General features: G+C 40.2%; 2 protein-coding genes across 16 annotated transcripts in view; both read right to left on the reverse strand.

The window, feature by feature from the left end:
- Positions 1–676: 676 nt before the first annotated feature.
- Positions 677–13,283, reverse strand: CCDC89 (coiled-coil domain containing 89). Its single transcript, XM_049713461.1, has 2 exons — positions 3,613–13,283; positions 677–1,753 (listed from the first exon to the last, which is right to left on the reverse strand). The coding sequence occupies exon 1, from the start codon at positions 7,031–7,033 to the stop codon at positions 5,918–5,920; it is 1,116 nt and encodes a 371-aa protein (XP_049569418.1). The 5' UTR covers positions 7,034–13,283; the 3' UTR covers positions 677–1,753; positions 3,613–5,917.
- An 824-nt stretch (positions 13,284–14,107) lies between these two features.
- LOC101274348 (synaptotagmin-like protein 2) overlaps positions 14,108–24,443 on the reverse strand; it is a 100,280-nt gene continuing 89,944 nt past the window's right edge. For all 15 annotated transcript variants that reach the window (XM_049713433.1, XM_033431869.2, XM_033431870.2 and 12 more), the window contains 6 exons: positions 23,520–23,622; positions 21,334–21,504; positions 19,264–19,342; positions 17,426–17,525; positions 15,453–15,658; positions 14,108–14,615 (listed from right to left, as the gene is read on the reverse strand). In XM_049713433.1, coding sequence (XP_049569390.1) covers positions 14,470–14,615; positions 15,453–15,658; positions 17,426–17,525; positions 19,264–19,342; positions 21,334–21,504; positions 23,520–23,622 — 805 coding nt within the window. In that variant the 3' untranslated portion in view covers positions 14,108–14,469. The remainder of the gene's footprint in view (positions 14,616–15,452; positions 15,659–17,425; positions 17,526–19,263; positions 19,343–21,333; positions 21,505–23,519; positions 23,623–24,443) is intronic.

Genomic DNA, 24,443 nt, shown 5'->3' on the forward strand with positions numbered 1-24,443 from the left:
CTGCCAGGGAATTCCCAATTTTACTATATTTTTAAAGAGGTGATATATTCACATGGTTCAAGAGTCAAATGATACAAAATGGGATAAGTTGAGAAGTTTCCTTCACACTCCCATCCTTTACCAGCCCTGTCCCCACACTCATCCACACCACTAATAAACACTTTCTTTTTAGCATTTCTTTTTTCCAATATTTATTTATACAGATGGGAGTACATATGTTTACATTCTTATCCCCCCCATTCTCTCCCCCTTACACAAAGTAATATATGATAGATATTCTTCACCCTGTTTGTTTTTTTTAATAAATTTATTTACTTAATTTATTTATTTTTGACTGCGTTGGGTCTTTGAGCTGTGCACAGGCTTTCTCTAGTTGTGACAAGCAGGGGCTACTCATTGCGGTGGCTTCTCTTGTTGTGGCGCACGGGCTCTAGGCTCTTGGGCTGTAGAGCACAGGCTCAGTAGTTGTGGCACACGGGCTTAGTTGCTCTGCGGCATGTGGGATCTTCCCGGACCAGGGCTCGAACCTGTGTCCCCTACATTGGCAGGCGGATTCTTAACCACTGCACCACCAGGGAAGTCCCTGCACCCTGTTTTTTTCCCCTACATATATCCTGGAGATATTTCTATTATCAGTGTACAGAGAGCTTCCTTTTTCTTTCTTCCTTTTTCTTGCTTTTCTTTTTCTTTTTTTTTTTTTTGCATTTGCAATGTATTCCAAGGTTTGGAGGGCCCACAGTTTATTTAATTGTTTCCATATTGATGGTATGTAGGGTATTTCCAATCTTTTGCTATTACAAACAATTCTGTAATGAATCATCTTAAACATGAAAGGGAAGATTATTTTACACCAGTGCAAATAAGAGTGGATTAGAAGCATTAAATAGGGAGAGTCTGACAAATAGCTAGGATAAGTCCCTTTGTTGAACTGAGGAGTGAGGGGGTTGGAGAAGGGGCATTGTAGTTAGTTGAATGTGTAATGAATGACCAGGGAGTTCTGTCCAAGGGGAAATTTTTTTCTTGGATTAGTTTTTGCCAAATGGGATAAACAGAAGGTTTGAAAAGAACATCAAGTAGCCCTAGGCCCTTACATTTAATAAGATGTTCTTAATGTTTGGAAAATAATATCCAGTTTGTCCTTAAGGAGATGGACAAATGATTAGAAAAGTCCATTATTGGCCACCTCCCAAAATTCCAACAACTTTTTTAAGAGGCTGAGATTGAAAGAAAAAAAGACTCCCTGCCTGATAAAGCCCTGTCAATCTAAGTAGATGTGGTACAGCAGACACTGTTGGTGGCCCACCCAACATCCATCTCCCTTCAACCTCACTGGCAAAGCCCTGCTTTTGTCAGGTAGCCCCATGTACTATATACCACAGAGATTGGCTTCATTCCTATCCTATCCAGGATCCAGGCAGATCCTGATTGGTCCAAGTCAGTCATGGTGGCAACATTGCCCATGAAGATGTTTGGTTGGGGTATTTGCATATGGCCCAATTTTGGCCAATAATAATGAAGACAAGTCATCTGGTCAGCTTTGGGGAGAGTAGTTAGGGTCGTGGCCCTTTTTCCTTTATTCATGTGCCAAGAGGTAGTATCTCAAATGTCTGCCCAGTTCTCTTCATCTTGTCATAGTGGGGAACAGAGAATCATTCCTGCCCCGACCAAGCCACCGCTACTCCACAGGTATCTGAGTCAATGAGGGCTGGATAGAACAGCAAGCACCCACGCAGGTATTCCTTCAAACAATGTTCTTTAAAGGTCTAACTTCAATGTAGTGGAGTTGGGGAGAAATAGATATTCTATCAATACTTTGTTCATTAGAAACAAATTAACTTCAGTTAATTTTCACTAAGTGAAACGGAGACAGTGTTGTGAAGACATCAGCCAGTCAGTTCATTTTTCCTGTAGTTCTCCTTCCTTTTCTAGCTCTCTTTGATTTTTTTTTGAACCAGACAAGTTCCTTCGAGGCACACTGAAGGGCTTACAGTGTAGGTAACACAAAAGATCACACTTAGCTACACAGCACTAGTCACACGTTATTTGCTTTTAGAATCTCTGTTCTATGGATTTTCATTTTAGGGTTACTGCTTGTGGATGCCACAGACAAATTCACTGGGGATCTAGGTCTGCTTTAGAAAGGTTTGTTGTTTTGTTTTTAAATTTCTCCTCAAGGGCAGTAATTTGGAGGTGGCTGATTTACATTTTGACAGTTTGTTCCAATGATAAGCATGGCTTTACAGATGAGCATACCACAATAACTAATCTAGTTGCCCATGCCCTAATCTGGTCTGGGTCACAGATTAAATACAAGATAAGCACTGAGAGTGGAATTACAAAGTGCTGTGGAGCACAGAGGGGGAAAAAAAACCCAAACAAACAAACAAACACACAAAAAACGTTGCCCTTTTGTGACTGGTTAGAAGGTGGTTTGTATACTGGGAAAAAGCATGGATTTTAGAGCCAGAAAGCAGGTCCAGCTACATAATTTGCTGTGCCCAGCATAAAATGAAAATGTGGAGCTCCTTGCCACACAATTATTAAGAACCTCAAGGCAGCAGCAGTAGAACCAAGTGCAGGTTCCCCGTGCAGGTGGCACGCCCATGAAGCCAGTCCTCCCAGAGGGGCTTGGGTTCAAATCTCACCCCTGCCACCCCAAAACCTGCTGGCTTCGGGCGAGTCACCCTCTCTCTGTGTGTCTCATTTTTATCTATGAAATAGTGATAACTGAACCTCCCTTGAAGAGTTGGTATGAGGGTGACATGAAAAGCACTTGACACATGATAGGTTCCCATTACTCTTACTTTCTTCCTTTGTGTTGTGGGCTCCTTTCCTCAGCTGTTCTCTAGGCATCCATCTTTAACCTTCTATTATCATTACCCACTTTCTTTTCAATATCTTTCAAAAGGGTATTAGAGTGAGCATTATGAAATGGCCCACATCTAATCATTTGTAACCTACAAAGTGGCAATTTTATATGGTTCAACCTAACACAAACTCCTTAGCATGACTGAACAGTATTGTCCTTAGACCCGGGCAACTGAGACCCTTTCTTTGCGCCCACGTTTTAGGGAGCATGCACCTTACCCATCCCCCATGCTCTTCCAGACGCACCCTTCCCTCCTAATGAAGAGCCCAGGTGGCAAGTCCTCTACTAGCCCACACTCCTGTACGAGGATCCTAGAATTCCCTGCTCAAATAGCCCTCAGGACCCGCTTGGCCTTTGCCTAGGAGCCTCTTCCTCCTCCTCGCAGGCTGGGCACAAAAGTTGAATGGGAGAGATCACCACCCCACCCGACAGCTGTTTGGGCGGAGCTTGCACGGGCCAGCGTGGGTGGAGGAGGGGGCGGGAAGAGATGCTGGCACGCATGCGCACCAGTCTCTTCGCTAATCCGCCCGAACCTGCATGGGAGGAGGAAGAGGGCTCGTCTGTGGCTCCTGTTTGTGCACTTGCCAGTCTCCTCCCGCCTCTCTTCTCTTATTTCTATCTGTAGAGATGCTTCTCCGCACCTCCTCCCAACTACTTATGATTTCCAAGTATTCTGGACATTTTTTAAAACCTCTGTGACTTTCTACACGATGCTGTCTGAAATCTTTCTCCCTTTTCAACACCTGATAAAATTCTACTAGTTATTTAAGAACCAGCTTATATATCAACTTCTGTGTTAGTCATCCCGGGCAATCCTCTCTACCATCCCAACCCTTACCCTCAGGCTCTTAACTGGTGTGTGTGTGTGTGTTTTACCCGCTGTGATCTCATAACACCCCTTGTGAAAACACATTACACTGTATGTGACTGCTCTTTTGCCCCTGGGCTAGACTGTGTGGGAGCTCTTCCAGGGCAAAAAACATGCTTCTTCATGCTTATTCTCAGTGCCCACCCCCAGAGCTTGGTACTCAGTAGACAGTCAATAAATCTTTCAGTGTGATGTTGTCATCAAAATCCCGGCTCCCCAGGGACCAACTGGCCTTGAGCAAATTGCTGAATCTCAATTTCCTCTTCTTTGAAACAGAAATGAACACTATTACCTTCTTCAGTGTTGCTAAGGATTAAATAAAACAATATATTGAAAGTGCTTCAGTTCAATGATAAATAGTATGGACTCAGTAAAGGGTAACCTTAATCAGCTCCTATATATTCTGATTCTTGGTAATGTGTAAGAGGAAGTAAATAGTCCTTTCATGCCAGCAAGGTGGATCCTTGGAATTTGTATTTAATACCACAATCTTAATAGAACTGTGAGAAAATAGGTTTTAAAAATTACTTTAGGTAAGGCAAGTGATGCTTAAAATTGTTTATTAAAAAGGTACCAAGTAATATTTTTTAATAAATTCAAATCATTAGGTAACTCTTGGCACTCTTGGCACTAAATGGGTGAGAAAAATACTACACTGCAATCTATTTTGGGAAGTATTCATAGTAATGCTTCTATGTCAACTAAATACAGGGAAATAAGGAAGCATAAAGTGTAGTTTTACATCTACCTCTTTAAGAACTTTGCATAAATATAATAACTATTATCTGTTTTTATCATTACACATTTAAGTATTCCTACAAAAATGAGGTAAGTATACATATATACATTCCATTTAGATGGGTTTTTTTATAAAATGAAAGAGTTGCAAGAAAGTATGTTAAGAGAAACACAATCACTATGTGTTGCTATAGGTATCATATCCAGTGTGCTATGATCTATTACCCCAAACTGGGGACTTTTGTCTATTAGCATATTGTGCAATATTAAATGAAACTACTGATATTTGCTTTTTTGTACCTCTAAGTCCTGTTTTTATTAAGGAGAAAAAACAAGAAAATGGAATGTGATCTAAGCTTGCAGGAAAAATTAAAATGGGTTGATTTTACTTACTTGAATCTTATTGCTCATATAGACTGACTATAATAAAGTTTGCCTACTTTGGAAAAGAATTTAACTGACTATAATAAAGTTTGCCTACTTTGGAAAAGAATTAATGAGCTCAATTTCTGTTCTCCGAGCTAGTGCAACTAAAATAAAATAGAAAGGATACTGCCATAAAGCAGGTGAAGCAAGCAACTGTTTGGTCCGTTGCAAAATCAGACACTTTTCTGCAAGTTATCCATGCTATTAATATGCTATTAACTGTTATAGCTTACAGTCTCAACTACGGGAGATTACAAGCCTACCTATCTACAAGGGCTAATTATGCTAGTTTTTTCTTTTCACAGTAACACATCCCATTGCACTTTTAAGATTCACTCAAGGGGACTTCTCTGGCGGCTCAGTGATTAAGAATCCGCCTGCCAATGCAGGAGACATGGGTTCGATCCCTGGTCCGGGAAGATCCCACATGCCGTGGAGCAACTAAGCCCGTGTGCCACAACTACTGAGACTGCACTCTAGAGCCCTCGAGCCACAACTACGGAGCCTGTGTGCCTAGAGCCCGTGCTCTGCAACAGGAGAAGCCATCACAATGAGAAGCCCACACACCGCAACAAAGAGTAGCCCCCGCTCACCACAGCTAGAGAAAGCCCGTGTGCAGCAATGAAGACCCAACACAGCCAAAAATAAATAAATTAAAAAAAAAAAAAAAGATTCACTCAAGTCCATAATGGCTGCTAATTTTAAAACTTAGGACACATGAAGATACCTGAGGTTGAGAATGAATGAGTTATGGGGGAGGTGGAGATACTGATAGCAAACTTAGGGAGATTTCAAAGGCACAGAAAGAAATTTGGTTAATCTCGTGTATTCTAGGTGGTAGGACTGAAAATTGGTGTTATCCTGACAATGGCAACAACAATGTCATAGTAAAGTAGTTTTTCTTTGAGTGGTCTCTTGTACTTAAAAGTAGAATAAATGGAATCCCATCTTTACTCTTGCCACAAGGCACAAATACTTGATTTCTAAATTGGAGGCCAGAGGAACCAGAAGCTTCCTTATGGAAAGAGATGGCGGAGTTTGGCGTTGAGTTCTCTCTCCTTGCTTAAAAGATCCAGGTTGTGCTTTTTGAAGGCTTCTGACTGCAGCCTGAGTTCATCGTAGGCCTTCTGGATCCCATCTAGCCTGCGCTGGAGTTCCCGGACTCTCAAGTTACTGTCCACGGCCACTGCCTCTTGTTCAAACCGCTCTAGCGCACGCCTCCTGGCCACATCGGCCGTCTCCAACTTCTCCTCAAGCTGGCGGATCTCTGCTTGCTTGTTCTGAAGCACCTTGCCCCTCTCCATGGACAGCTGCAACAGCTCGTCTTTCTCACAAGTGACGGTCTGCAGCCTGGCCTGCAGCTCCTGGTTCAGCTGGCTGTGTGCCTCCTCGGCCTTGGCCATCTGCTCCATGGCCTGTTGGTGCTGCTGCTTGAGGCTCTGCAGCTGGTTGCGCAGTTGCTCTGTGTCCTTGGTGTGGGCGCAGGCCTGCTGGCTCTGGAACAGCTCCAGCAGTTCCTTCTCTCGGGCCTGGGCCTGGCAGGCCTCCTGAGCGCTCCTCTGTTTCAGAGACTCCAGCTCCTTGGTGAGGGCCTCACTCCGGGCAGTGAGCTGCAATACTTTGGCCTCCTGGTCCTTCAGAGCCTGGCTGAAGAGGTGGTCATTCTCCATCCTCAGCTTCTCATTCTCCTCTCTCAGCTTGATGTTCTGACTTTTGTGTTCGTCCTTGAAGCGGATCATCAACTCATGGTTGGCTGCCAGGGTCATAAAGCGTTCCTCCAGCCTCTGGGCCTGCTCGCTCTTGGCCTTCAGCTTCTCAGCATCCTGCATCCTCTTCTCCTCCAGCTCTGTGTTGAGCAGCTCCAGGATCCGGCAGCGCTCCAGGGCCTCGTCTGACCTCCGCTTCAGTATGCAGATGAGCTGGGACTGCTCCTGGATGCGGGAGTACAGCTTCGCCTTCTCACTCTTCTCCTCTTCGGACAGTCCCCGGAGGTTTGCCAAGGCTTCCCTCAGACCATCCAGTTCCTTAAACTCCATCTCCTCTTCCTGGTTTTCTAGATTTTTGTTTTGCTTATCTAAGGGTTCTTCAGAGGGTGGGGTGTCCATCCTGAGAGCCGTCTTTTCCTGAGGCATCAGCACTCTCCTCTACTATCGGCTGACTGCACGGCCTCCCCCTCCAGATTTCAAAAGCCGTGGTGTTGCTAGGGACTCCTGGCAATGTCTAGCAGTCGTTTTTTTCACCCAGTAAGGAGCCCTGTGATTGGTGGACAGGTCTTCAGAATGCTGTGAAGTAACCACAGGGGGACTCCGGTGAGTCCAGAACCAATCTGGTCAGGTTATACTTGCCTATCTAACCAGTCACAGCTCTCAGCCCAGTGTCTGGCCTGTACTGTACAGAGATGCCAAGCCCACCTGATTTCCAGCCAGCATCAGGGGAAGAAGCCTGACTCCACATAATTTCTTGTGGGAGTAAACAAATCAAGCAGTGGTGACATATTCCTCTTCCCTCTCCCGGCTTCAGTGGTCATGAGAATAAAGTCCTCTCTGTGGAAAGTGTTGGCTCCTTAAAAAATTTGCAATCTATAAATACAAAGTAGCAGTAGTACTCTGAGAGCGGTGATCCTAAATGGCTGTGAGTTTGTACCTGTAGTGTTTAACACACCTCTGAGAAAGAGCAAACCCCAGAGAAATTTCTTTTGTTTCCTGAAGCATTGTCCCCAACTGGGAATACATTTTATTAGCTATTCAGCACTCCCTGTTTTACCCACTGGCACAATAGGGTTATGGAGAAAAGCTTAATGGACAATATAGACGTGATAAACATTAAAACAGAAAAAAGAATCAAATGAGGCTTACCTTATACACACCAAAGTCAATTCCAGATGGATTAAACAGTTAAATGTAAAGACTAAAATGAAAACAAAGTATTAAAAATGGAAACTAGAGGAAAACAAGGTAAGTATTAAAGTTTTGGGTCAGGAAGGACTTTCTTAGCTTAAATATTATGTAAGAGATGAATAAGGTAACACTCAATTTGACTTAAACATCTAAAGTTATATATAATTTAAAAAATTATGTGACTCTGAGGTCTGGAGCCCCTTCTTTCTCAAGACCTGCCTGACGTTTTAGTTTTATTCCCTAGCCTAACACCAGCTATTGACGTTTCCCTAGCAGGCCCTGTCTGTAGGTGTTCCCTCTGCCTGGAATGCTTTTTCCCACTTTGTCCCTTGTCGCTCTAGTAATTTACCCAACATTTTATACTTAGATAAGAATCACCTCCTCTGTGAAGCCTCTCCTAGCCGGTAAGTGTAGACGTGACCACTCACCTCTTTTAGTGCGGCCACTCTAGTCTATTTGTACTTCCAACAGAGCATTTGAAAGCCTTACTGCACTCATCATTTACTCCCCTGCCTTCCCCTGTTAAACTCGGAGATCCTTAGGGGCAGGAACTGTGTCTGTTTCATCCTTGATGACTAGACCAATGCCTTGGGGAGACTCAGATAAATATGTGTTGAATGGATGTTGAAGGCAAAAATCGAATAGAGAAAACTATCCACCATAAATATGACAGACAACAGATTTATATTTTTACAAAGAGCCTGTACAAATCAATAAAGCGTTAACATCTTAAAAGAGAAATAAACAATTGAATTCACAGATGAGGGGACAGAAATGGCCAAGAATTGAACCCTATCAGGGATCCAATAAATATAAGTTAACATTAGATATCATTTCATCTATCAAATTAGTCAAAAATTTTCCCCTTCTTTTAAGATGACCCAGATACCTGGTATTTAAGATACCTGGTATTATTATTTAAGATACCTGGTAAGGGTATAGTGAAATAGGTGCTCTCTTATACCATGGTAAAAGTCAATTGATGTATTGAGAACTTAAAACACCTTTATGCCTTTTGAATTAATGATTGTCCGTCTGGGGGAGATCTTTGCTGAAAGAAAGGCCTTTTTCTGAAAGAAAAAGTTTTGCTCCAAGTGTGGTTTATAACGGCTAAAAGTTGGAAACCAAAATGTCCAAAAAAGAGAAAATTTAAAGAAAATTATGATATTTTCATATAATAGAATATTATGTAGACATTAAACATTATCATGTTTATAGGTAATTTAATGGCATGGAAATACTTGTGTTTGAAAGATAATTGAAAAAAGAGAGATAAAAGAGTTAAAATTTAGAATGATCTTAATGATGTGAAAACTTAAGCACAGAGCAAAGAGTTAGCTATTCCTGCAATCACTGTTAAGTCTGTGGTCAGACTTAATTTCTCAAGTCATGATGATAAGGAAAAAGCCTGGGGTGTTACTATACATGGATGGATTTTTAAATGCTTCAGGTTTCACTTAGAGCAAAATAGATCTGAAAGAAGAGTTTGAGATTTTTGCTTTGGTCTCAAAGATCAGGATCTCCTGTCCCAAATCCTGAATCTGTCTATCAGGGAAAGCTTTCACCAGCAAAAGGCTCGGAAAATCTCCTGAACTAAAATTTTAATAACTTAAATTGTAGGTTATTTAGGGTTTATGAAAGTGAATTAAAAAATGTGAGTGAAACTTATTTTTAATTTCCCCCTCACATCTCTTCTTCACTTTTCCTTCAATTTCAAGCTTCGTATACTGAAATGGAACTTGAAAAGTTGAGGCAAGTGACTAGAAAATTAGAATAGTCCTCTTCATTTAAATAAAAGGGTCAGACATACATTGAAAATTTTATTTGCTGATTATCATATATGGTTGTCTGATGTAGTAAAGTGAATTCACAGAATATGTTTCCTAAGAAAAGAAAAGAAAAGAGGAAAAATACTCAAGATGTTAATAGCAGTTGTTTCTTGAGGATGAGCTTACCGACGCTTTCCCCTCTCTTTGTACCTAAGTCCCTTGCACATAATGGCTGCTCAATGAAATCTGTTGATTAAATACATTTTCTACATTAGGAATATTTTATATATCTCTTCTACATTAAAATTATTTTAAATATTAAATTCATAGATCACTTGTCAAGGTTAAGAATCTCAAAAGATCCTAATCAGTATTCATTCACTGATTTATTCAACAAACATTTGTAATGTATGGTGCAGCGCTAGATGCTAAGTATACATTAATAAATTAGGTATATCACTCTTCTCAGAGAACTTTCAGTTTAGTAATAATGACTTTTGGCTCCTTTCTGCCATGGTTTTCTTTGTTATGCCATTTTCCCCCCTACCTTTGACCCTGAAGGTATCCAGTATATATTCCAGAGGTCCAAGTCATGAGCCTTGGCCAATGTTCTCCCTAGTGGTGACCAACGAGTTCCCTCCACTTGTCTTTGTTAAGTCTTTTAACATCTCCTTTTTAAAGCTGCTATTTACAGAGTTCTTCTATATGCCCTACATAGTACTAGGCATTTTTACATCTTCTCTCATTTAATTCTGACAATATTCTTGAAACATAGGCATTATTATCCACATTTTATAGTTGGCAGGGAACAAAGAAACTAATGCACAGAGAGGTTAAGTTGTCCCAAGTCACTCAGAGAGTGATAGAGACAGAATTCAAACCCAGATTTTTTGATACTGAACCCCATGGTCTTTAGTTCATCATTCATTCATTTGCTTAATCATTCATTCGTTCAATTCACATACTGAGAAACTGTTATGTCCAAGGTTTGCAGTCCCAGTTCTTAAGATAATTACCATCTAATGATGGAGACAAATAATAGAAAAACAGCAATTCAGTATGATAACTGCTAACATAATCATGGATCAATTGGACACATCACTCTTCTCAAAGAATAAAAATAGGGGCACAATGATCTGAAATCTGATCCCACATCCTGACTGAGGTGTTGAATGTGAAGAGTGAGAGTCTTCTTTTTGTAAGGCTGAAGAAGAACCAGTTCTTTAGGAACAAGTCAGCCAAGGAAGTGGAAGGAATGTTCTGTGATTGGATCAAATGTGTGGGAGCATTTGTTTTGTAAAACAAACTAGTGAAATTAGTGAATGAGCCTGCGGGGGAGTGGAGACAGGAGAGGAAATAGGAGAGTAATCCCAAAGGAGAATGGGGATTCTTCTTGGGACAAGAATTCTTCTTGGGACAACTTAACCTCTCTGTGCTTTAGTTTCTTTGTTCCCTGCCAACTATAAAATGTGGATAATAATGCCTATGTTTCAAAATATTGTCAGAATTAAATGAGAGAAGATGTACAAATGCCTAAGAGTACAAGAGAAGGCAGATGTTTGGGGACTTTTTACTTAGATGGTGAGTATGGATGAGAGATGTACAAAGAAGTCCAAGCAAGTTCCCTGGACGTAAGCCTAGGCTAACAATAATCATGCTTTGGTGGGCTCCTAGGCCATGTGAACAGGTTATGCAGTTCCCAGGATCCTCACCATCTACTTAAAAGCTGCAGCAGTCATGATGGTTGGGGAAATTTCGGCCTCCCTGGAAACAGTCAGCAGTGACTCTTTGGAATATTATTTCATTTTTTAAATAATGGAATTTTGAAGCATTTTCACCAAAGGGGGAAACAAATTACATGGCTACCTAGCTCTTGATTTCTCCAGTGCCCATGTGTATGATACCCTATTCTTCTGAAAATGGATCACCTCTCCCTGGCCACAGGGCGGACACATAATCCACGCAGGGCCAAGCATAAGATCTTACCCTATCCATTCCTGGCTACCGTGAGTGGTCCAATAGGTGGGGACGTGACCCAAGCCTGGCCAGTTTCTCCCAGAGCTCTCTCAAGCTGAATCCAGGAAAGAGAAGTGCTTTAGCTGAGAGCTTGTGATGCTGGAGCTGCCTGTCCCTGAGGAAGAGGAGAGACAGTATCTGAGTTCCTGGTTCCAGCCCACGAGTCCCCAAAGTAATCTAGTTCCTGTAGTGCTTCCTTAATTCTCTGGGCTAACAGTTTATTTCCAATAAATCTCCCTTTGGGGCTTATTTCTGGTTGGGTTTCTGGAAAAAGAAAAAGAGCCCTAAAACATGCAGTTCAAGGAAATGCCTCCAGTTTAAGAAAATAAAAAATTTCAGCAGGGACTTTGCCTAAAAATCCCACTGGATGAAAAGTCTGTCAACTTGAGTTCACCAAAGAATTCAGGTTGCCTACACTTTATAATGCATGAAAATCCCATTTAGCCTTCCTCTTGTAGCCAGGTGAGATTAAAGCTTTTATAGATTTTTTCGGAAAAACAATGTGACACGACATCCCCTTGGATGACCCGAGGCAGTTGGAAGTTCTGTGGGCAGATGCAACGATGGTTCTATTGTCCCCTCTGGTGTCTTGGGGATCTGGGGATGTGGGAGGCGGGCATTCCTAGTCCTAGATGGGGAGATACTAGGACTCATCTCATTCATGCTTCATAGCTGGCTGGATGCTGGCAGATGGCTGAGCAGGTAACTGAAAAAAGGGCTGAGAAAGTAGCTTGTACTATGAAGTGGCAGGAGCTGGAACAGGATTTGTACTTCTGCTATGGCTCCAGCCGATCTTGGAGATGTGCCTCCTTTCACCTCATCTTGTCCCTCCCTGCAGCCAGAACAGGAAGAGGAAATACAGCTAGATTAACCACCCTCCTAAAAGACCTTGAGAGACAATGAGGGAAGGGCGTTGTTTTAGGTTAGCTGCTCTTACTGGCCAGTGGGTCGAAGGTTCTAGCATCTGTTTCGGGGAAAGGAGGCAAGCACTCCAGATGTTTTCAATGACATTCGTTAGATACCTGTTGTAAGATCTCACCCTCCCCTCACCACCCAGGCTTCCCCCAACCTATATTAAATCAGGGCTTGTTTTGAGATGGTGAGCTAGTGGGGTTCTAAGGGGGAGTAATGCTTTATGTATCAAATGACCCAAAAATGTCTTTGTGGAAAACTTTAAGAATAAATGTTAATGTATCTTCAAAGCTTTTCAACTACTTTTTTTTTTTTTTTTAAATTTTTGGCTTCATTGGGTCTTCATTGCTGCATGCAGGCTTTTCTCTAGTTGCGGCGAGCAGGGGCTACTCTTCATTGCAGTGCGTGAGCTTCTCATTGCGGTGGCTTCTCTTGCTGTGGAGCACAGGCTCTAGGCACGCGGGCTTCAGTAGTTGTGGCACATGGGCTCAGTAGTTGTGGCTCACGGGCTCAGTAGTTGTGGCTCGCGGGCTGTAGAGCACAGGCTCAGCAGTTGTGGTGCATGGGCTTAGTTGCTCCAAGGCATGTGGGATCTTCCCAGACCAGGGCTCGAACCCGAGTCTCCTGCATTGGCAGGTGGATTCTTAACCACTGTGCCACCAGGGAAGTCCCTCAACTACTTTTTAAAAATAAAAGTTCTACTCTTAATAACACAGCTGAAGCTTCCCATTTAGAGGAAATGATGCCCAGAGTTGCAGTAAAGACTCTGGAGAAATATTAGCCCAAAAGTTCTCTAGCCTTGCTAGGGAATTTAGATTTTAGGGTTCTTAACATAAAGTATTTCATTTAAAACAAGAAGTAAGATTAATTTGACAATTAAATCATATAATAATTTATTCTAAGGGTTTTTACAAAATACTTTATGAAAATTATACAGACACAGGAAGTACAGTATAATTTAACAATTTACATTCTAATTAAAACTTTGTTGCAAGGCATGTCTGAGACCACTCTCATGCTCTTTTCATATAGTAGAGTTATAAGAAAAACAGAATTTCATATATGCAAGGTTTTTGTTTTATATACGGCACCCTAGTACAAAATACAGGCTTGAGACTTATCTTAGGAGAAAATTAAGCCCAAAACTAAATTCCACCTATGGCCAGTGGGTGGCACCAAAGCACATTTGGGACTTTAACACTGGGAAAAGGGAAAGTTTCTCAAGGCAAAAAATATACGTACGCAGTAAATATAGTCTCATTGCCCTAACATGGAATTCCATTTTCAATAGAGATTACAGAGTAAATAGCTTTCTTATGAACAAATTCTTCATCATCACTGATATTCTGCCTTTTTTTCCCCTCGTAGGAGTATCTTTCAGTCACTCTTCTACAAACCAACATTTCTTCAGTTCATGCAAGGGTTTTCAATGATCAAGTGGCAGGCCCTTCTAACTGTAGCACAAAACTGTGGTTTGAAACACATGGTGGTGGGACTTCCCTGGTGGTCCAGTGGGTAAGACTCCACGCTTCCAGTACAGGGGGTGTGGGTTCGATCCCTGGTCGGGGAATTAAGATCCGACAAGCCTTGTGGCATGGCCAAAAAATGAAAGAAAAAAAAAAAAGAAAGAAACACATGATGGCAAATTGGAAAACTCTTTTCATTAACAACACCCCACATTTAATTATTTTTGGCAGCTTTTTCTTTGAAGCAGCAGCAATGGTTTGATTTTCTTAACTTTCTCAAACATCTTCTTTAATGTTGGAGTCACAAACACATTACATGTTTTGTTATCATTTAAGTCTCTTGGGCCTTGTAACCAAAGAAGTACATGCAGGTTGACTTTAACATGCTGTGTAGCATTTGTTATGGCAATAGATAGAAGGTGAGGATCTCTGTCTACATAGTAACATTTTTAAGATCAGATTCCACGTGTTTAGTAGTTTTCAGTGGAGGAGCCAGTGGACTTTGGGTTCACTTGGAAATCTTGGCAATCACCAGCATTCTAAGAGGCAGGGTTGCTTCAATCCAAGTGTTGGGGGAATTTACCATCTTTTCCCAGAGAGCAACTTCCTCTGAAGTAGAGTCCATCCAATCCACTTCAGTACCATAGCTTTTCCCTGGAAAAAAAGGGAAGCTTTGCATTTAGAAAGGAATAGCTCATTGGGAAAAAACTGAGTCATTCCCTAATTATAATCACCAATGGAAACAGCTAGGAAGAGTTTTAACATCACCAGGAGGGCAGAGAAAGAACTGTTTAACCATCTGAGATATCCAATAATGGGACCCACCACAATTGGGATTATTCTCATTATTCTCAGAGTAATGATTTCTCTTTACATCCATATAAAAGTTAGATGAGAATCTGTCAGGTGCATAAGGGGATAGTAGGGAGGATTCCAGCATTGCGTTGGAAGTGACAGTACGTGATCTCTAGGGAAGTGTGGTTACAGCTTTAGTGTCTAACAGACTCAATTTTGAATCCTGGCTCTGCCACTTATTAGCTCTGTTTCTTAATTTCTTGGAACATCAGTTTCTCTGGGGCTAACATTAGAAACAACTCATAGAACTGCTGTGAGGATTAAATGAAATAATGCAAATAAAGCACTTAGTACAGTGATCAGTGCTCCATAAATATTAGTTACTATTATTATGCAAAGCACACTTTTAGCCATGAAGGGCCACAAATGTTTTTTCAGGAAAGAGTAGTGATGAAGGCTTTTCTGGTTTCCCCCACAATAACTTAAGCTCTGTGTGGACAGACATTGCATCCCGTTAATCTTTGTATCCAGAGTCCTTGGCACACAGCCTGACATTCCTTCACTCATTCATTTCATTATACTTAACAGAAACAATATCTGTTTTCATTAGGAAGAAGCAAAACAACAAACCAACCAATCTCTAGTGTCTCCAGAAGCATTTGACTCATGGAGAATTAAAAATGTAACAAATGTTACCTGTTCCAAAGCCAATCCGAAGACCTCCCAAAAACTGGTTGGTTAATTTGTAATGGTCCCAGACAGTAAGCTCGACACAGGCTTCCGTCAGGTCCTCAGGCCTGAACCCATCATACACCATGGTGTGGTTGAAGACAGGGTTGGTGGTTTTCCCCACAGCTCTCGTCTTCTGGCGACTTTTCCTACTTGTATCTGGAAGGATGGTACTATGAAAGGAAACATTATTGTGAGAACATTTTAATAAGACAGTAAACTCATGCTTTCAGTGTGCTTCAGCTACTGGGGATTGGCGAGAGGAAATGGAAGAAAAAAAGAGCGTAGAGAGATGGTGATGGTGATGGTGATGGTGATGGTGATGGTGATGGTGATGGTGATGGTGATGGTGATGGTGATGGTGATGGTGATGGTGATGGCGATGGTGGGGCATCCTGCCGGAAAGACTCTCTGCACCAGAGTGGACCACACTTGCTTGGAATCCTGACTTTGCCACTTAGTGGCTGTGTAGTATAGGAAACTGACTTAACCTCTTAGACACTTGCTTCCTCATCTATAAAATGGGAATGGTGATGCCTACCTCAAAAGGTTAATATTAGAATTACATATTAAGCAAACAACTTAGTTCAGTACCTGCACTTAGTGTTTACTATGTAGCAATTGTTTGTGGATTCCTCCAAAATCTATTCCTGATTATCTGTGATAGCCTAAGAAATCAGTCTTGTACAGAACTGCAAAAGAAGAGAAACCTCTCCAATTTGCTAGATTTGACTTTGGGAATGAATTATATTACATATTTGCAATTATTTATATTTACTTTATGGTAATAAGTGAAATTAATTTAACCTACCATGTCTCTTGTGCAGACAAGAAGGGCCGGGACTAGTCTTGGAATGGGAGACTGACCTGAGCTGAAAAACTTATCAGTTGACATCCAGGAAGATTATGTATAGGGAAAATCATAAATAAGGTCATATAAACTTAAATAGCTACAATTGGTCTTCTGGTAGAATCTATATAGATAAAATTAGTCAGAGAGAGTTAGGACAGCACAATAATATCTGTTTAGGTAAGATGCCAAGCATTTATATTACAACAGAGAAAAAGGTTGCAACTTAAAAACCCAAATTGTCTTAAACTCTTATGAGCTAATTATTAGTATGGGCCTATTTAGCAAATAACTTCCCAGATATTTAGAGACTGATGCAAAAGACCTTTTGCAAATGGGCCACAAAACAGATGCTCCACAAAGGATCCAAGAGTTGTGGCATCACCATTAGCCATTTCATAAACTCCTTAGTATTGAATATTGTCCTCATCAGCAGATGTACCTCCTAGAAGACATTACGTATCTGAGTATGTGATCTCCGGTTTCGATTGTATATATTCCCTCTTATCTTTATGATTTTAAAACTAAATGAAGTACTTCCCTGGTGGTGCAGTGGTTAAGAATCGCCTGCCAATGCAGGGGACACAGGACACAGGTTCAATCCCTGGTCCGGAAAGATCCCACATGCTGCGGAACAACTAAGCCCGTGCACCACAACTACTGAGCCTGTGCTCTAGAGCCCGCGAGCCACAACTACTGAGCCTGCGTGCCGCAACTACTGAGGCCCACGCGCCTAGAGTCCGTGCTCCGCAACAAGAGAAGCCACGGCAATGAGAAGCCCGCGCACCACAAAGAAGAGTAGCCCCCGCTCACGGCAACTAGAGAAAGCCCGCACGTAGCAGCGAAGACCCAATGCAGCCAAAAATAAATAAATAAATTTATTTTAAAAACCCCCAAAGCAAAAAACTAAATGAAGCCTTGGAGAGGGTTCATGTCAAAGATCCCTCTAGCTCAAGTCGCCACTGTCTCAAGTTATTTTATTTATACTACTAATGACGACTTTCAGCATCACAGATACAGAAAAGTAAAACCAAGCAGCAAAGGCCAGGCTATTGTAGAACTGAGGGTGGAGAGTTATCAATGCTGTTACCATTTAACAAAAGAATTTAGATGGCTGCCCCTTAGCAGTGGTAGATCAAGGCATTCCTTCACCCAGATGTGCACTTCTCCAGTTGTAGGAAGCTTTTTACCTGTAACAGAAAAAAGAGAGAGAAAATGAAATTCCACTGCCATTCCTCTCTTGGCAGTACTGCATCCAAAGATGCCAACCTAAAGATGGTCTGACATAGCAATGCTAGCTAGTGTTTGATCATATGATCCTAATTGATTATATCTGTTCTTAACTATATCTTTCATAGTCTGGCTGTACTGAGCTCAGATAGCTCTATGAAAATAATTTAATTGATTCCAAGTACAGAGTGTTACATCATTCTTTTTGGGTTTTTCTTGGCTCAATGAGATCAATTATAGATATTAGGTAGGTGAATCATCCATTTACAGTTATATTCAAAACTACTCAGTGAAATGCATATACCTTTCAAATATTAATACCAATATCAATCGGTGCTGATAGGAGGCATTTTAAACATATTTGAGTATAGAGTAAACGAAACAGGTACTGGTTAAGGTATAGTCACTCTTCTTGTTAAAAGTAGTTACAAATTTTGTAGGACTATTGTATAGACACACATAACAGCCAGTATTATGGACAGGGAATTACTGAGAAGTTGGCTTAGTCTGAAGTTGTTGTCTAGGTTGGGTGCACATGGATGGAGGAATACTACCATACATTTCTGGATGGGTGGGCCCAATCAGTCAACCAACCAGTATTTAATGAGCATCTATTATGTGCTCAGCCCTATGCTAGGAATGTCATTGGACATACAAGGAATACAGAAAATCTATGTCGCTGGGAGATGTTTACAGTTAAGCTAGAGAGAGAAAATCAATAAAAACTATAAAAATGTAATATAAGAATGAAATGCAAAGTTATTACTGTAATGTTCTAGAAGATGATGTGATCAGTGAGGGTAAAAACATTCAGGAAAAGCTTTAGGGAGGAGATGGGACTTCATCTAAGACTTGGATAGGCTACTGAAAGCACCTGAGTTTGCAACCCCTGATTTCAGTCCTAACATTCATATAGATTCTTAAGGAGGACAACTTGGGGAACTGTGTGGGAAATGAGAGGGGGGTTAGCACAGATTTCCTGACAGTCTCTTGCTCCTTAACTGTGCGGGAGAACTGAGGCCTTAACATCAAGGATGCAATTAAAAATTTTGAAGAAAAAGCTTTCTCCCCTAATGAGACCTTGAGAGTAGAGGACAAATGAGCTCTAATTTCTTAGGGGCTTCATATGAATTCTCCCAATTCCCACCTATGGGGGAAAAAAACACACCAGTTCCATTTGTATCACAGCACTATACAGGAAAGGCCATTCACGCCATGGAGATACAAACTTTTGGGAGAGTGAGGTAAAAGTTAAAACAAGGGCTGTAAGCTGGACTGAAAAAAAAAATGAGAATTTTTCTCATAGAAACAGAAAATAGAATGGTGGTTACCAGGAAGGGGAATCTGGAGGGAAGGGGAAGAAAGGAATTGTGGTTTAATGGGTATAGAGTTTCAGATATACAAGATGAAAAAGTCCAGAGATCTGCTTCTCAACATTGTAAATATACTTAACACTACTAATGGTACACTTAAAAATGGTTAAGAAAAATTTTATGTTATGTGTTTTTACCACAATAAAAAAAAAGAAAATTTTGTAGTTTACAACTGTGGATTGACTCATTCGGTCTATACGATTACTAAATTAGTAAGTTTATTTAGGGCTTCACCTTTGAAAAAATCATAGAACTCAAAGAAATCCTTGAAGAGGGGAGACATAAGGTTAAGGACATAAATCTGGACAGAAAAATCACTACATACCAGGCATTGGCTCTGGGACATACTGGAGAGCTAACTTCATTTCACCTCTGTTTTCTGCTTCAAACGCAACTGGTGCTGTCTGGAAAATGAAGGAATGTCAGCAGGTATGAGACACAAACCATTTACCCTGTTTGTTGGTGCTCTGTTACGGGACCATATCTGCCTCATTTCTCGGATTAGGTATCACTCATGAGTGCCCTGGATTAAAATTTCCCTCCTCATCAGAGCCAGACTGTTGCTTTTATATTGTGTATCTTTGTGGGGTACCCAGAAAACATTTCAAGGCCTTTAGTTCAGAGAAATCAGAATGGCTTTCTTGGAGACAGGAGTGGTGTTCTGGGATGCTTTGGTTTTTATAAAAACACATACATTTTTTCAGTCATTCAGCCAGCACATAAAACAACTTATTTGTATTCTTTCTTTGAAGGCGTAAGAAGAGTCGGGGGCGGGGGAGAACAAATATTACATTTTCAAAGCTGCATTAACCTAATTATTTTAGACCAAACGAGGAGATGCCTGTAAGAATAACAAAGACTGAACAATAATTTTAAAACATATCTATTATAAGAGAGAGAGAGTTCTACTTTCAAATTCTGGTCTTAAGAGCCTTATTTCCAAAACATGGCTACATGTTAGAAACATAAGGGAAGTTAGTTAAAAATGAGATGCTTTTGACAACTTCTGAGGAATTCTCATCCAGCAAGTCATGGGTAGACCTAGAAATAAGTGCTTCAGGTGATTCTGATGTGATATTTTGGAACCGTTTCTTAAGTGGAACTGTTTTATTGTGTAGATAATAGTTTGTATCAATAATAGTTTGTATTAATTGTATGTATCACTTGCAGCTATGATGGACTAGCTGGGATCACACCAACCCTCCCGATGAGGATAAAAAAAAAAAAACTGGATTAAAAGAATATATTTGAAGGTGATGAAGAATTATTACGATAGACAGGACTCAAATGGACAAGATGTTGGAGGCTGACATTCTCTGCTTTCCACTTTAAGGCATTAGCTGATTTTCGAGTAGTGCCAACTGAGAGCACAACAAGCCTAGCAGAAAGAGACTAAGAAGCTGAGCAGGGCTTCTCACAGTGCTGGAGAGGCAAAAACTGGCTGGCTAAGGAGAGATGGTCTCAGAAAATACTCTAGACCAGTAGTTCTCAAAGTATGGTCTCCAGACCGGCAGCATCAGCAATGCCTGGGAATTTGTTAGAAATGCATATTCTTGGGTCAGATCTTACCAAAACAGAAATCCTCGGAACAGGGCCAGAAATCTATGTTTTAATAAGTCCTTCAGGTGAATTGGATACCTGCTAAAATTTGAGTACTACCTAGGTTTTCAGTTGCAACCCATGAAAGACCACAGTCTAGGAATATGGGCAAAGAAAAACTAGATCAGACCATGTGGAAGCTGAACTCCAGCTTCTAGTCAGTTCATTACCAGACTAGATTAAGGCGGTGTGTCCCTACTCTGTGTGTCAGATGCAAAAGTAAACCCTCTCAAATTATCCCTAGAATTTTTCATATGCAATGTCCAGCACGCAATAAAAAATGAACAGGCGTATCAGAACAAAGGACCAAATGACCAAACTAAGATAAAAAATTAGATAAGAGGGACTCACAAACGTTTAAGATATTGGAGTTTTCAGATACACACTTTAAACAACTTTGATTAATAAATTCATAAAGATAATGTGAAGATGGAGAATTTTAGCAGAGAAATGGAATCTATAAAAAAGAATGAAGTGAAAATGTAAATCTGAAAAGTATAATTGAGGACCTGTAGCTGGGTGTAACAGCAGATTAGACACAGCAGATAAGAAAATTATTAAACTAAAAGATAGGTTAGCAAAAAATAGCCAGCCCAAAGAATAGAGAGGAGAAAAAAAAAGAATAGAAAATATAGAAAAGAGCATAAGAAACATATGGGACAGAGTGAAAAGACATAATGATCCCAAACTATGGGTAAGCATTCTGAATGAAAACGCAATTATACAACAGCTCTCTCCTGTATCCTAGGCCCCAAACCAACCAACCAACAAACCAAACAAAAAGCTCTGCACTTACCTTCCGCTTTAGAGGGTACCACTTCAATTGTTTATTCTGTTTGTTATCCCAGTCCCAAGTTTCCAAATCAAGTTCCACTTCCCCTAGAAAACTATTGCGCTTAAATGTATCTCGATGCCAAACAGACAGGTTCAGTTTCTGTGTCTTTAAGATTTGCCTGTCGATTTTATACTGCAGTTCAAAGAAGGAAATTAAAGTGGTAAATAATATTATTTTATGCCAAAGTTATGACATAGAGATGAAGAAAAAAGTCATCTGTGTAGATCAGATTTTCTCATCTGTTAGGTTTCAAGTCTCAAGAATATTGCAAAGTCATCTTATTCTAAGTGTCTTGTTTCAAAGAGCTCAAATTCATCTTTCACAAAAGCTCATTTTTCTTTCCCCCTCTGGAAAAGCAAATGATGGCTCAAATATCATAGCTGGTAATAGCTCTCTAAAAACAAAAGCCAATTATTCAATTTTTACTGGATGTTTTTAGTTCTAACTAGATATAACATAAAGCAAATTCAGTCTAAAAATACAAACGAAGTTTAATCCAATGGTCTGTTTTCTACCTAAGGACAAAGTATTTTTTTAATAGACTTTATTTTAATAGACTTTTTTTTTTAGAATTCTAGATTCACACAAAATTGAAAGTACAGAAGATTTCCCATATGTCACCTGTCCCATATACATACAACCTCTCCCACCATTATCCTGCAAGGACAAGATATTTTTCAACCTGTTTTTTTTGGCATGCTAATAGTTTTAATCTAAAATGTAGTCAATCCTTGATTATATATAATCATGGAAGGGATAATAGTCTTTCTAATCTAAAAATAATCTCTATTTGGCTTTATGATATACTACTTGACTGTCCATTTTGGTTGTAGCAGGCTTGCCTTTCTCTGAGTTTACCATTTAAACTAGCTGGCTTTTCCTGAGTATAGGGTTGAAGTAGCTGACCTAGAAATAGCTAGGGTTCTGAAGTATATCATAGTCAAGTCATAATTAAAAACTTGCTACAGAAAATTCACCCATGGATGACTGAGGTTAATTTAATGTTGCTCCTTTTCTCAGAGGATAACCAAATACTTGGACAGAATTTTCAGAAAGAGGGAATGAATAATCCTTCTCATATTTGTAGTTTTAAATAATCTTTTACTCATGACTAAGGCAGCATAATAAAGTTTGAAGGAAAAAGGAATATGGGCATTTGAGCCAGGTATATTCTTCATTAATCTATCCATCCATCTATCCTTCCATCTATAAACATTTTTTAAGTACCTATACCAGACACTGTGCTAAGAGCCAGCATTTACTAAGTGTTTAATGCATACTAATTACTTCATACATATTGGTAGGTAGGTACTATTCTTATCTCCCTTTTGCGGATCTGAAGTGTAGATGGGTTAAATCATTTGCGTAAGGGTATGCAGTTTACAAGCAACACAGAGTTGGTCCCTGCCCTCATGGAACTTACAATTAAACCAGTAGTTAAAGTGCTGAATGTTAACACAGCCTATTGTAAAACAAGGAGACTGAGGCAGCAGACAGCAGGGAATCTTAGGGGTTAAGGACAGCTTCTCATAGGAAGAGGCATTTCAGGCTGTGGGAAGTAGTTATGGACAGAATGTGGGGAAGAATATCCCAGTCTGAAGGAACAGAAAGTCCCAGCAGTGTGAGAAAATGTAGTTCCTCCAAAGAACAGAAAGGAATCAGGGTGGCCTGAAGAAAGACTATGAAAGTGGAATGATGAAGCTGGAGCTCAGGTTATCAAGGGAGTGGTATGCGTGTTAAGATGGGTGTACTTGACCCTAAGGATAATGGGAATCCTCAAATATTTTAAGCAAAGAAATAACATGATCAGAATTAGGCTTTTATAGATTGTTTTGGCAGCAATGCTCAACTTTATCAGCTGTGTATCCTTGAGCAAGTTCCTTTATTTCTCTAAGCTTCATTTGCCTCATCTGTGAGACGCAGATAATACTATCCCCCTGGCAGGGTATGGAGGACATGCATGAGATAACGCATACAACAGTCATGGTGTATCATCTCATACAAAGCAGATTCTCAGAAAATGGTTATTCATTTCCTTCTCTCTTGGTGACTGACTTCCTCTGTAGAGACACTACCCAAGATGACATGGCCTTTTAAATGCATAGGTCACCATTTAGGATTTTCCTAGATAGAGAGGTCATAGATACCCGCAGTATCTCATTATACACAGGATTCAACGTTTTCTTCACCACAAGCGTTTTCTTCTTGCCCATTTTGCCCTTGTCTGGTAACAGATAAGTCTTTACATATCTAAAAAGAGAATTGAACAGACAAGAAGGTCAGAGAAAATAAAAGTGATGTGTCTAACCTCCATTTTAAAAAATGCACTGGAAATTGATAGAAATAATTATTTCATGACATTAGGAAAAGCAGTATGTAATAAATGCTCTCACCAACACCTTTACACTTAAGCTTTTAAAGTGATTTCAGTGGAATTGATAATTTTATATTGTTTTGAAGATTTTTAAGGGATATTTCCTGAATTCCTTTCTTCCTTTGACCTTAACTAATGTGGGGCAGGGGGAAGACGACAGACCTCTAACGTGATGCTTAATTCTATTGGCTAGTTTCCTATTAAGAAAAGGCTTTGATGCTTGCAGAATTAAAAAAGTTTTTGTGACTGTCTTTTGAAAAAAAATAATCTGGTACATACCTAATCAAGCCATATGAATATTAAAAAAAAAAAGAAGAAAAAGAAAAAACAACAAAAAGCCTATTAAGCCCAGTTCCTTTTAGGATTGGGCTTATGCTAGCAAAATAATTAAGCATCAGACTTCTGCATAGGGATAAGTAGGGAATACCATTCAACTTTGTAACTAAACTGAAATGCAATTAAACCTGTGATTTCAAAGATGAGTTGGTAATTCCCCCTAAAGTTCTATAGAATGTAATTTAAATATGGAAACTACCCTATTCTAGAATCTTAACTATTTCTGCACCGCAGAGCATTATAAAGTATGTCCCACGTGTCCCTAATCTTAGAGAAAGTTTGAAAGTCTGTGGAGAGAGACTGGGGCTCAATCCATCATTCCTCATTTTGCTGCTGAATTTATGTAAACAGTCGCTTATCT

The sequence above is a fragment of the Orcinus orca genome, chromosome 8 (assembly GCF_937001465.1).
Source record: "Orcinus orca chromosome 8, mOrcOrc1.1, whole genome shotgun sequence".
Lineage (NCBI taxonomy): Eukaryota > Metazoa > Chordata > Mammalia > Artiodactyla > Delphinidae > Orcinus > Orcinus orca.

Excerpts from the sequence above, each read along its gene's own strand:
- CCDC89 (XM_049713461.1), bottom strand. The coding sequence starts at position 7,033 with ATGCCTCAGGAAAAGACGGCTCTCAGGATGGACACCCCACCCTCTGAA.